This window comes from Drosophila virilis, chromosome 5 (assembly GCF_030788295.1).
Source record: "Drosophila virilis strain 15010-1051.87 chromosome 5, Dvir_AGI_RSII-ME, whole genome shotgun sequence".
Lineage (NCBI taxonomy): Eukaryota > Metazoa > Arthropoda > Insecta > Diptera > Drosophilidae > Drosophila > Drosophila virilis.
In genome coordinates this window covers 10495033-10509262 of record NC_091547.1, presented here as the reverse complement: position 1 = coordinate 10509262, position 14230 = coordinate 10495033, and the positions used below count along the sequence as shown (strand labels likewise).

At 39.1% G+C, this 14230-nt stretch overlaps 1 protein-coding gene and 1 long non-coding RNA gene across 7 annotated transcripts in view; one reads left to right on the top strand and one right to left on the bottom strand.

Annotated features, from left to right (window-relative positions):
* The window catches only part of LOC138911340 (uncharacterized), a 146815-nt gene that overhangs the window by 10237 nt on the left and 122348 nt on the right, over window positions 1-14230 (bottom strand). The gene's annotated exons all lie outside the window — the stretch shown is intronic.
* Window positions 200-10948, top strand: LOC6625722 (bromodomain-containing protein DDB_G0280777). 6 transcript variants are annotated; one of them, XM_032435868.2, is made up of 7 exons: window positions 200-293; window positions 2177-2556; window positions 3588-3931; window positions 5027-5099; window positions 5170-6278; window positions 7194-7863; window positions 7968-10948. In XM_032435868.2, exons 2-7 carry the CDS (start codon window positions 2418-2420, stop codon window positions 8132-8134), a joined length of 2502 nt encoding a protein of 833 aa, XP_032291759.1. In that variant the 5' UTR covers window positions 200-293; window positions 2177-2417; the 3' UTR covers window positions 8135-10948. The 6 variants fall into 6 exon arrangements, with proteins under 6 accessions (XP_032291759.1, XP_032291757.1, XP_032291755.1 ...); XM_032435866.2 differs by having other exon boundaries at window positions 200-335; XM_032435864.2 differs by having other exon boundaries at window positions 200-372.

The following is a 14230-nucleotide window of genomic DNA, read 5'->3' as shown; positions in this document are numbered from 1 at the left end:
GCTCATTCATAAAAAGCAAAAGCGTAAGGCAGAGCGCAAAAGTGAGAGTGAGAGAGCGTAACAGAAAGAGAGAGAGAGAGAGAGAGAGAGCCTGCAGATTGAGTTGTTGGATGCTGTCCGCTGTTGCTGTTGCTGCTGCTGCTGTTGCTGTTGCTTAAATAGGCAGTGCACAGCATCTGGCGGCAACAGTGGGCGACGTTGCGTTGAGCCTTAACGACGCGTTTAGCAAATATTACGTACCCGCCGTGCTTGACAAGTCAGGCAATTTGTCAGGCGTCAGACAGCGCGTCAGTGTCAGTCAGAGAGACAAATTTGAATATCATAGGGCATAATTTGTATGGCCTGCATTTGATTAACAAATAATTTAATTATGTAATTATCAAAGCGTTTTAATTGAATGCAAACAAAATTTAAAAAAAAAAAACATGGTTTATGTGGGTGTGTGAGCTTGCGCATGTGTGCATATGAATTAAAATTGGAATTTAATCAGTGGCTGAACATGTGCAGCGGAAGTTGTTACAAATTAAACGTAAATCAAATATTGCTCATACGCCCCAGCGGACAGACATGGATTCTACAGTGGTACTAAAAGTTATCCAAAACACTGTGCGTGTGTGCTGTGCTTGTGTGTCTCTGACTGTCTGTGTGTGTGTGTCTGTGCATTGTGCTAATTTCTCACACTTCAAACGTCTGGCAATGAATTTCCGTTTTGTCTCTCACGTTTGACATCGCCTCGCACTTCACGTTCCACATTCTGATTTCCTGCCTTCTTTTTTCTTTCTGCCACTTTTCGCTTTTGGCATTTCACTTCCGCATTCGCCTCGAGCGAATTGTTTAGCTCAAGTGTTTTGTTTTACTCTGTTCTATACTCTTGCCTCCCCCATCCCCCTTCCGGCATCCAGCCCATCTCTCTATCCTTTTATGCCATAAATTAAGCACTCTGACAGTGCATTTACCTTAGCATTGTTTGCCGATAAACACTTTATGCGAATTTGAGCTCTGCATTAGCGGCTCGCTGCTCTGGCAATCCTTTCAATGCTAGTTCCTTGTTAGCTTTGGCCATTGGGTAAAAGCAAGAGGGAGAGGTCATAAATATTTATTACAGAAGAGACTTTATTTTGTTCTGCAGATAGCTTCCTTGGATGCTGTTAATATCACAGATGTGTGAATTGGCTTAAAAAGGGATTAAGCATATGAATAAAAATAGTATTGGCTTTAACTGAGTATTGAAAATGTTGGTGTATAAGCTGCGATTACGGTATTGAATATTATAATTATTGAAAAATATTTACGATTGGAATTCAAGCTCATAAGTCGCTTTTTTTATAATGCAGGGTAACAAGATATTCTATCATAGGCTAACGGGACTTGTGCCTTTTCAAAACCTAATTTACCATATTCTTTAGGGATACTCAAGGGCTAAACAGCATTATACTTGATCAAAAGGGATCTAGGGGTATGCAAATTAAGTTTTAATAAGGGTTTTAAATATTTGTATTATTTTTCTTAGTATTTGTACTATTGGTATATGTGCAAATATAATTATTATAATTTTTTAAAATTATATTTAGAAAACTCAAATATTTAAGGTACTTAAGTTGGCAACCTCAGCAGCTTGGTAACTTATAATCCTTTTTGCAATATGTTTTCAAATTTTAATGAGCTATTTTATTTGAACAATGTATTTATTTACCCGAGGGCAACATAAATAAGCCATCAGCAATTTCTTTTGATTAGTTAATGGCGTTTATTTGATTTCAAATTGTTTACTACACGCGCAGCTGGGCTGGGGCTCTGTAGCCTCCGCCGGGGCTCTCGTCTGTTGGCCAACTTTGCCTGAGTTACATAAGGCACGTAGCGCAAAAGTGAAGAAACACTTGTTGGTTAGCTGCTTGTCTGATTGGATGGGGTTGCAGCTTGTAGGGGTCTGGCTGGCACGTAGCAAGGGCAAATCACAGTTGTGCGATTACCAACTTGGCAAATGAATTGAATATAAGCAATGGGAATGGTAATAGATGATTAAAGTAAAGGCAGACAGTTATAAATGGGCGTTGCGCAAGAGAAGAATAAAAGTGTTGCCTACTTTTAAGGGCAGCCGCCTGCTTAAGTTGCACTGCGCCGTGTGAAGTGTGCCGCGTGTTCATTTGATAAAAATAACAAGAAAAAGCCCCCGCAGCAGACAACTAACTGCAACACTTGTGTAAAAATAAACTACAGCGCAAAAATAAATACATAAAAAAGAATTTGCAAACAAACAACGAAAAACTGTGAACTGTGTCGTTGTTTTTGTTGACGTTTATTGTGCGAAGGTTGCGTGTTTATTTTGTGAGCCAAGCGCCATAGAATGTGCCACTAAGTGTACGAAATCCTCAAACAACGGCAACGGCAACGGAAACGGAAACGGAAACGAAAACAGCATGCCAAGGATTATTAGCAGAGCAGGCACCAGCCGAGGCACCAGCATGACAAGCATCAATTGCTTGTGGCTCTGTTTGCTGCTCTGGCATAGTTGCAGCATTTTTGGATTACTGCGTCTCGAACAGCACCTGGCCGAGGGTGAGTCTCAAGAAGTGGCCGGTTGTTAGCTGCCAGCTAAATGTAATACATTATACAGTCCGTTTACAGTTAACGCTGTACTAAATCCTGGACGAAATTCAATTGAGAAATAGAAATTTATGACTTCAGTTAAATTGAAATATCATTCAGATTTTCAATATGTTATTTCACAGCACAAACAACCCATGCAGAGTAAACTAATATTGTTGAAATGTTGCTGGCTTAGAGGTAGATTTAAACTGCCAGAAATTTTAAATAGGGGTTCATTTTCAATAATAACAATTGAATCGAGGAAACATTTAATTTTTTGCAAAAATTCAAAGTCGTATTCGACGCATATTGCAAACAAAATTGTTTACATTTTTTCAAGTAGCATTATTTAGTCCACAATTTTGAAACGTATAGTGCATAAAATCTGTGTCAAATAAATTATGCACATTTTATGAGCGTACGCTTCAATACTGCTTAACATTTTGCATTTGTGATTTGCTTCGGCTCTCAAGTTTTCATTTTATGTGATTATGAGCGCAGCCTTTTGATTTAATGACAAATGCCATAAAGCACACACACGAACAACCACAAATCTCTTCCTGTTTCAGTGTGTGTGTGTGTGTGTGTGTGTGTGAATTTGTGTTTTATGCGCGCTTTTGATTTATTTCCAAGTGCTCACAAATGTTATGCTTTTCATTATTTTTTATGATAATTTATCAAATATGTGAGCAGCATAAAAAACAGAACGAAAAAAATTTGAGTAAGCAGTTGGCTGTCGGCAGTTTATGACCTTTTCGAAAGGTGGCGACAGGCTGCTGATTGCAGCTTAGCCTTAATAATGGCCCACAAAACGGTTTTAGACCAGCTAGTAAAGCTTTAAATAACCTTAAAGTAACAGCAACAGCAACAGCAACAACAACATCAACAAACATCAGAGTCGAATAGCCAATTCAACAGCGGCTTATGGCACCTTTTTACTTTATTCTCTCTTTCTGCTTGGCTGCCCCGCACATTTTACCTGCGACCTGGCCCTACCGCAGCTTTGCCTTTCGAGTATTTAGACGAACATGTGGATGACTTCAACTACGACCTGGACGAGGCACAATCCCAGGCCAAATACGATGCACGCCTGCTGTCCGAGCAAATGCTAAGCGACGCTGAGATTCAGCAGAGAGCAGACATTGAATCCGGCATTATCTCCAATTCTAACACCAACAAAAACGACAACAACAACAACAACAATTTCAATGCCAACTCCAACACCGACTCGACGGCTGCTGCCGCTGGCTCCAGCTCTGCGGCTGAGGTTGCGGACGACTTGGAGCCACACAGCAGGGCAGCGGCATGTTTCACAAATGGCCACAAGTACACACACGGCCAAAAGGTAAGCGCAACACACACGCACACATACACAGATATATAGAAAGCCAACCGTGTTTTATACGTTTGCTACACCTGTGCTTTTCGCCATGTTATTCGCTGTTACCTGTGAGGAATATTCATATGCGGTTGCACCGTGTGCCTTAAGTGGTTTTCTTGCTGTCAGCTCCAACATCAAATGACTTATTCAGACGTTGATTTTACAGTTAGGACTTTGATAAATGTTGATCTGGCTATGAAAATACAGGTAGAGGTTTGTCGAATAAGGATTTCTACCATATGCATATGTTAACATAAATGGGATATAGTTCAGCTACAGCTTACAACATACGAATGTATTAACTGAAGCTCGACCAGTTGACAAAGTAAGACTATTATATAAAACCCATATATTTTATAGAATTTGGGATATTTTCCTCGAATCGTAAGATTATGCCATTTGTCAACCGACAAAAAGAACATCTTTTTGATATCAGCATCAGAGTCAGTTAACTCGCAATTATTTCAGCGTACAAATAATTTTTCTAAGAATTGGTTTACGCAATAATTACAGATGTAAGCATGTTAAGTTTTTCGCAGAAAATTTTCCAATTAAAAAAGAGAATTATAAAAAATTATTTACTTTACAGAAATTGCTGTTCAACTGTCAGAAAATAATTGCAGAATTCAACGAATTTTCTGCTATTCGGCAAATATATTTATTTATTTTGTAAAAATATTTTGTACCAATTTTTCCACATGTTGGTAGTTAAAATAATGTGCACATTTGTTGTACATACATTCTAAAATATATTTCTGGGTCTTAGGATATTTAAATGGGCTGTAAACGCGTTTTTGATTGGAATTTATAGGTAGCTTTACCCTTAGCTTTAAGTGCAGTTGCACTACACATATTTCCTAAGGGCCAAACCAAAATATTCATTTTACAGATTTTGATCCTGTTTGCTGACGACAAACAACGTGACTTCACACACCATGTTCAATATTGTTTTCGGTTTACAACTGTATATATATATACATATATATAAAAATATATACATATTACAGATTTGTTAAACCCTTGTTTTTGCCCATTTTTCTATGTTTTGCTTTGTGGCAGGTGCCGCGTTTGGATCCCTGCGAGGTTTGCCTTTGCATGGACGGCGAAATATTCTGCTGGTGGGAGAAATGCGGTTAGTTTGAATCGAGTTTTATGTGGTTTAATACACAAAATGTAGATGAAACTTTTCGCTTTCTGCGCAGATAAGGCGAATGTAAATATAGTAGCGACAGCAGCTGCAGCGGCAGAGGTTGAGGCAGAGGCAGAGACAGAGGCAACGGCAACGGCAGCTGCAGCGGATGGCGGCGGTGACTATTCGGATCCGTATCGGTACGAGACCACAACGAGAAAATCAACAAAACTGCACAAAACGGCGAGGAAAGCTGGCAAGCGGCACAAGCATCACAAGAATCAAAAGAATTTTAATGACTACGAAGTTTACCACAGCCGCAAGCAGGCGCCGGATTATGAAAAGCCAGACATAAAGCAACAAAAACAAAAGAGCGACAGCGTTGCCAACCACAGCAACTACAATATAATCAAGCAACACAAACATGAGCCGCAGCAAAAGTTGGCAACGGCAACGGCAACGGCAAACCTCCAGCAACAACAGCAGCAGCAGCAACATAAGAAACCCCCTCAACAGCAGCAGCAGCAGCCACTCCATATGGCAGCAACTTCTGTTAATCAAGCAGCAAAGGAAACGCATTATCAACAACAATTGGCACCGCCTCAGCAGCAGCAGCAACAGCAGCAGCAGCCGCCACAGCAGCAACACCTACACCAACAGCAGCAGCAGCAACATTTGCACGCCCATCAGCCTCACTCGTCCAGTAAAATTTTAAATTTTCCCGAAAATTTGCCGGCCCTGCTTTATTACGACTACAAAACGGAGGAGCATGAGCATCATCAGCATCAGCATCATCAGCAGCACTTGCTGCATGAAAAGCAACGGCTGCAACAACAACAGCAGCAACAGCAGCAGCAACAGCAGCTGCGGCAGCAACAGCAGAAGATACTGCAAAAGACGAACGCAATTGTTGAACTCAGCACAGACTTGGGCACTGATAAAAACTTTGATGAGGCGGAAACAGACAGCGATATTTTGCCCGAGCCACCAACCAAGCGACCAGCAACAACATTGACAGCCACCAGCAGCAACAGCAGCAACAACAGCAACAGCAGCAGCAGCAGCAGTAGCAGCAGCATAGTCAAGGCGACAACAATGGCAGCAGCAGCAACAACAATCGAAATGATGACAACGCCGCGCAGCCAACCAGCAGCCACAGCGGTTGCTATGGCAAATACAAATGTGAGTGCAAATAAAATAAAATAGAAGAAGTAAGAGTTAGCTTCAGGCTGGCAGTGATTGAATACTCTGCAGACAGTCGCTAGATTAAAGATATGGCTGCCATATAACAAGATGTTGTCCGGATAGCTTTGAAGGGCAAACAAGTTGTTCAGTTAACAAGTCAATTTATAATCGATAGCGATAGAAATAGATATATTATACTAATAATCATATAATGTTTTGCCAAAAGAAAGTGACTAAGTGACACTTTAATTTTATTTATAATTGATGAGTCAGCATTAAGCGAAGTATTTAATGTTATACATATATTACGATACGGTGACTATCTTACATATAAGATAACATTGTGTGTTCGAATTATCTTATAGCTTTAGAGGTTTGAAATGATCAGGAGGCTGGTGACCTGATCAAGTACGTATATATATAAATATATATAATATGTATTCACAAGAGCTGAAAGAAGTATCCTTAAGAGCAGCACAATCAATTCAACTTAGCCTAAATACCCTCGGCAAGGGTGTGAATAAAACGCCACAAGCCACAGCAAATGACAGTGGTTGCTGTTGCAGTCAGTGACCCGAGAGTGCGGAGGGCCACGAGCTGCTGCCAAAGTGCAGCCAATTATGTTTTTAAGGATTGCACACTTTATGGACATGCGCTGCAATCTGTAGTTCGTACAGAATTTTGCTCAAGAATATTTTATGCCTGAGCTGTTTTATTATTTATTTGAGTTTAATGTTCATGAAGATGACCTCAAAGCAAACTCAGAAGCAGAAATAAAACTTGATGAAGAATATTTAGTAGCCATTAGGCTGGAACTGGGTACTGGGCTAGGGCTTGGGTGTGTGCGGGTCCATTTAATAGCTTTTATATATTACGTTTATTATAATAATCCAATTTGACTGCTGTGTATAGCTGCAACAGGATCAGGAAATTGAGGAAGCTGACGATGCATTTCATCGCTGGCTGACATCGACGGAACTGAATGTTGACAGCACAAACACGCTCGACGATAGCTTGGCAGCAGCTGCGGCAGCAGCAGCAGCAGCAGTTGCTGTCGAACAGGAAACGCCAGCATCAACAATAATCGATGATGTTGGCATTAACAAAGGCAACAACAACACCACCAGCAGCAGCAGCAGCAGCAGCAAAGACAATGGCAACAGGCACGGCAACAACATAGCTGACAATGCGGATGCTGTGTTCTTTCGTAGCTCCTACAATGATTACAGCAGCGAATTCAATGGCAGCGTAGTCAATATTGACATTACACTAACTGCTGTCGATGTGCACCCACATCAACAACATCAGCAACAGCAGCAGCAGCAGTTGCCCAAAGCTGATGCCAGTGCGCAAACGGATTTAATTGCAAAAGACAACCAAACGTCAGACGTGGGCGCTGCTGCTGCGAGACAACAAACAACAATGCAACCAGCAACAGCAGCCACAACAACAACAACGCCGCGTGTGGCCATCAGCAGCAGCAGCAGCAGCAGCAGCAATCAGTACAGTGTGCCGCCCTACACGCTGACAACGATTATAACAACAACGCCGCTGGCAACGGGGCGTATGTGCAATGTACTTGGTAAGTTGAAAATTACAACAACATGACGAATAGCTGCAGCAACTGCAACTGCAACAACAATGCACACTTCATCTCTGTCTACCCTCTATTGATTGTTGTCGCAGGCAAATTGTATAAAATTGGTGAAATTCTGCCACAGGACACCGGCAACTGTTTGCAGTGCATTTGCACGGATGCGGTGACACCTGATGAGCTGCCCAGCGTCACATGCAGTCCCCACAACTGCCCGCCGCTCGTCCTGCCCGATCTGTTCGATGCGACTGGTTACTGAGGTTACGGGTATGTGCTGTAAGTTGCAAAATCTGCCAAGAGACAGAAGTTCAATACAAATAAAAAAAGAAAGCAAAAAACCAAATTATAATCAAATACACGCATGCATATATTGAACAAATTGGAGAAACAAAAACAAGGTAAAAGCAAATTAATGCACATTAATTGAATTTTAATTGGATTGGAATTAAGCGTGGGCAATTATTAAAATTTCAACTGCAGCAGCCATAAACTCACACGAAACTAATTAAACAGTTACACACACTTTCTATCAAACACACACACAGTCGCATACTCAACTTTAACTCAGTCTTTGGACTAACTCAGCAGTAGCTATATACAATTTATGGATTTCATGTAAAGCCCTCCCTATCATGAGTGCATTGCACACTCACTAAAACAAATACAAAACCTATCAACAGCAACTAGAAGAACAACAACGACAACTACAACACACACACATGCATATAAAGTTACTCATTTACCTATAGCTGATATGTATGTATATGTGTGTTAAGTGGAACAGATTAAATTGCTGAGAGCAAAGTCTAGTTTATAAGCTGAATGTTTATGCATTTTACATACAACAACAAAACGTAGTTGAGAAGCCAACAAATCTACCCACCCCCGCCCCGCCATTCAACCCTCTGCCCAGTCTCTTAATCAAATGGAAATAAATGTATACACCATTAGAAATTTTAAAGAATTTATAGATGTACTTAAAGCCCACACAGACACACACTCACACTGTGCAACATTAAATACCTACACATACATACATACTGCAGATACATACCTATATATACAAATACTAATCTATAAATATTTACATTATCATTAGTACATATATCTGATTAGTGTTTAGGTACGTGTCATACTCTGTGTCCAGTTATGGTATAATATAAAAGGCTTTTTTTATGAAGTATATTTCTGGTATCTACAAAAGTTTCTTCTTGACTATTTATTTATTTACCTGTATTTATTTATCTGTCTGTGGGTCCGTTTTTATATCAGCAAGGTCTATAAAATAACGCAAGTAACTAATCGATAGTTTGTGTTATCGCTGATCGACAAAGTATCTTATTCTCAGTTGATGGCAAACGATTATAGTTATAGTCGATAATGGGCAAAGCAACCTCATCAAATTAATTTCATGATTAGTTTGTATATACTTCAGAAAACCGTTAGATACATTGCCGCACTGGGTACGGGGTATATTCTAGTCGAGCCCTCCCGACTCTAACAATCTTACATAATTTCATACTAATTTACGATATATTTATATACGAAAATATATACCAAATGAAGCGTATTTTAAGCAACTACTTATATCCATAACGTAAAAACTGAGCAATGACAAATAATGAATTATGTATCTGTATAATCAGTTGCAGCTAGTTTAAGATAATATTGATTCATGTTATTTTATTTCAACTTTTTATCGTTCAATTAGAACTTATTTATAATTTTATCGCTACTTGAAGATATTATGATAAATACGTAACAATTAAAAAGGAAACAACAAATATTTTAGAGTATTATATATGGATGATATATATATATCGTTTTTAGAAGCCACAGTGGCTAAGAAAGACACCATATCTTGTAGTAATAAACACTTTTATGATATCAAATTAACGTTTAGTCATCAACTAACAACTATTTAGTCCATTAGTTCAACATTCACTTTTATATAAAGCATAAAACCCGTTGTTCATTTTAATGAGAAATTGAAACTTTATTTTAGGCGTGATAATTAATTCACTTTAAAAATGAAATGTAATTTAAGCATAAAATATACTTGAAAAGTAGGCACAATTATGGATATTAGATAAAAAGAAAAAAACGTGAAGTGAATAGGAACTTAAATTTTATATATATACTGCATACTAAACGAACGTGACAAAAGAAACTTTGAACTTATTTCAAAACTAAATTGATGGAATATATAAATCAAAACAACGGCAAAATGTATATTTATAAAAATCAATATAAATGTACTGAAAAACACAAATACAAAAATCTTTAAAAAAAAAAACCAAGTAAAAACAAATAGAGAGAAGGAACTACAAATTGAAATCGTGTACTCGTAATCCGTATTTAAAATGTATACAAAATAAATATTTGCGAATATATCAAATATTGTATGTGTAAAATAAATGTAACTGCAAAATCTCTTAACTAATCTATTTACAAACATATATATGTATGCATATTTACAGGACTTACACACACACGAACACACACACACACACACATATAGACCATTACACGCAAGTTGCGTATTATATATGTATGTGTAAAACGGATTTTGTGTTCCGAGAAACAAATCAAATTGACATGAATAAACCAAATTATGATAAATGGGTCTATAATCATTTTAGTTAAGCTCTCGTCATTTTGGAATTAAGGTAAGGCGCTGGCACGGTTTCATAGAATTTATTATGCATGCAACTGGACTGGCTACCACATATTCCCCATAGCTGGGCTACAACAAATCGCTCTCGCTGCCCGACTCAAAGCCCGAATCATCGGCCTCCGTTTCCATACGCATGGGCATTACAAATTCATGGTTCATCAGGGCAATGCCATTCGCATGGCCATGCAGGGTGACATTCGGATTGGCAAAGGCCGCCGCCGGTTGCTCCCAGCGCTGATAGTCCTGGAGTATTATTTGCACTCTACGATTGACCGGTCGTCGATTGTAGCGGACCGTCAGCTGATTATCGCCACTACCATCCATTGTATCGGCTTCGGCTCAGTTGCGTATTTTTTTAGAATTTTTATTGTTTAGCTTTGTCTAGTATTTAGCAAATTTTATTCAAAATGATTTTCTTCTTTCTTTCAAATTTTAAAACCCAACTCGACATTTAAAACAGAGCGAAATGCCCGGAAATGAACATTCCGTTGCAGCAGATTGCCTGTTAATATGATTTAATAAAGCATAAATCGACATGTGCCAACCGTTTCCACAAAAAAAAAAAAATAAAAAATAAATAAATGAATGAAGGGAAGAAGAAAACTATGGCCCATTTCATATGCTGGCGCTTTATTAGATTTTTGGACCACAGCGCAATCAACGCGCTGCCAGCAACCACAAAGCACTTAACAATGTGTGCGCCACCCGTTCTATCTGTGTACGTATGTGTATGTGTGTGTGTGTGTGGGTGCGTGCGTGCGGAAACGGAAGCGAGGCAAAAGCCTGTAAAGTGTTCAGCCTGGTTGAGTGACCGCATGAAGCCATAGCCCATTGTCCATTGCCCATTGCCCATGGTCCATGGTCTATGGCCAAAGCCGAAACGCAACCATTTGCTATGCACAGCTGCCCCAAAGTGTTGCCCCATAATGCTGCCACATTGCCACATAGCCGCACAATGCTTTTGCTGTCAATTTGTGATAACGGCAGCTTTATTTCAAAAAATATCTACGACTTTATTTGTGGCAAGTGGCAGCCTCGTGTGCAACATGCGTTGCCCATTTCAAAGCTCACCGAAAATATTGTTAGCCCGAATTATGAGCCACATGAATTGTACAAATTTTCAAAAAGCAATCAAATTATCATTAACTATACGCCGGAACTTGACTGTTTGATATCTGTGGCATTTACAAATCGAAAACGCAATTCATTTCAGAAAGATAATTAAAATGTATGTTATTAAAATTGATAGAGCTCACTATGAGAGACAGTTCAAATTTTGGTTTATAGTTGAACAAAGCGTTAGCTAGACTTAGCAATAAATTACAAAAAGGTAAAACATTTTTGAATTCGTACTGTTACAAATTAGAATATAATTATATATTTTATTTACTTTAAGTACACATATTTTTAGAGAAGCTAGAGAGAGAGGTCTGGCCAGTTTGATCCATTTAATTTCAAATACTAATATGTTTATTTGTTTAAGTAGAAAAGATTGTCTTAGGCAATAAAGAACAGATATGATGTGTTAGTTTTAATGGTATGTATTCGCTCTAGTTTTTGTTAACCATTCTTTCGATCTACCTTTATCCCTAATAAGAAAAATTGGCATTTTGATATGTATCAGCAATAATTTGGTTTAGAATAGCCCTATTGAGATTTAATTTTGTAAATATATATAGACATTTTCGACATGTGTATGTTAACTGTCCAACAGTATATAGTAAAAAGTGCATTGCAAAACAGTTTCCGCAGAGGGTATTAGAATATAATTTAGGTAATTGCCTAGTATAATACATAAATTCTTAAATGGTAAATATATTCTTAAATTGGCTGAGCAATTGTGGCAGCTAAAAAAGGGCACAAAAGTCAATGGGAAAAAACGCAGCACGCATTTGCACAATTTTAATTACACTGCACATTTGCATTTGAATTGCGCATTTTACACGCTGATAAACTCAAATAGAGGGCAACAGTTGGGCGAGCTGCAACCAAAGACACACACAACATGCGCACACCATTAAAATGGGTCTGTGTGTGTGCGAGCGAGTGTGTATTTTTACTGATTTGCACTACGTGTAATTTTCAAGTTGACAACTTTTGTACCAACGCACTGACCTCGTTATACCCCCACACACACAAACACACACACACACAGTTGTGTGCTTTAGAAATGGCATTGCCCGCAGCTATTGGCTTATCCATTGCATACTTTTGTGGGCACTAGAGTAAAATGCATTTTCCAGCTGCAGACAGCTGAAAACGAAAGAAAAGCGAAAGTCACATGAACAAAAGCACACGAATTTCATTTGGCTCGCAAACACAAAGACACCGCACACTATGTATATATATATTTAGTACTATATGTTTAGCCCGCTGGCTATAAACACAATTTAATACAAGAAAATTTTGACTTTCGCAAAGCAGGCAAAAGTAAACAGAACAAAAATAAAATAAAATGAGCGAACGACCAAATGAACGATTAGATAAGCAAACACTTGATCTGGCATATCCTGTTTCTTCAGCTTCCTGGAATATCCCAACCACATCCTTTTGGCTTCCTTGATTTCATGGGCTATTCACAAATTTTTGCGCTTGTTCCACTTGCGCACCGCTTGCAGCTTGGCCAGCAGGAGCAGCTCGTACAGTTTATCATTCTCGGCCTTCAACTTGTTGTAGGTCGCTTCGCGTTTCTCTCGCTGCTGTCGCTCCAACGGATGTAGCCAGACGATTGCATTCAGATTATGATTTTGATATGGATTTGGACTCTCATTAATAGGCACAACATGCACACGCTCATCGCTATGACGGAAATTATTCATGTCACTTATTAATTTTTTTGATTTTTCGTTTTTTTTTTAATGTTGATTTTGTTTCGCTTAAATCTAATTTTTTGTGGAGCTATATTCTCAAGGCCTGCTTCGAAGTAAAGTAGGCAAACATTTCGCTGATTTATTTTCCCTGCCCAGGCGTATACGTGCAGCTGCCAGCCCTTCCCCACCCTCGAACCTGTCCTGAAAAAGGCTTTTAGCTGTTGGCTGCTTTTGTAAACTGTTTTTAATGACGGCTAACAGCAGTCGCCGCCGTTGGCTAATGATGCCGCCTGCCAAAGTTTTTAGCTGAAAATTGAAAATTTGCTGCCTACGGAATTGGCAAAAGTTTGTACCTAGTTTTTCCTTTTTTTGGAGCTTAAATCAAAAATGAATACGTGTGGTACGCATGGTCGTGTGGGCGTGTCAGTTGCCCACATTTCTGACATTAATTAGTAGATGCAAAGCAAACGCGAATATTAAATGAAGATTTCCGCGAGCGCGCGGTTTCATTTCGCTAAGATGTCACGCCGCAATTTGGGTCAAAATAGGTGTGTAGTTAGGAGTGTGTGTCAATGGAGGTGTGCGTGTGTGTGAGTACGTGTCGGTGTGACTGCCTGACATTTTAGCCGCGTAAACCACTAGCACACACACACACACACACACACACACGCAGATACACACATAGACATAAGCACCTTTGACAAATTAAATGCCACTATAATTAATAAGTTGGCTCATTGCGTATACGACCCGCAGGCCAGCTTTGTTGCGGCTTATTAAGGGGTTGGGGTGCCAGGTCGCAGGTGGTTGGGGTTACCTTGCGCTTTAATAAAAGCCAGCTGACTGAGCCATTTGAGCCACTCAACGC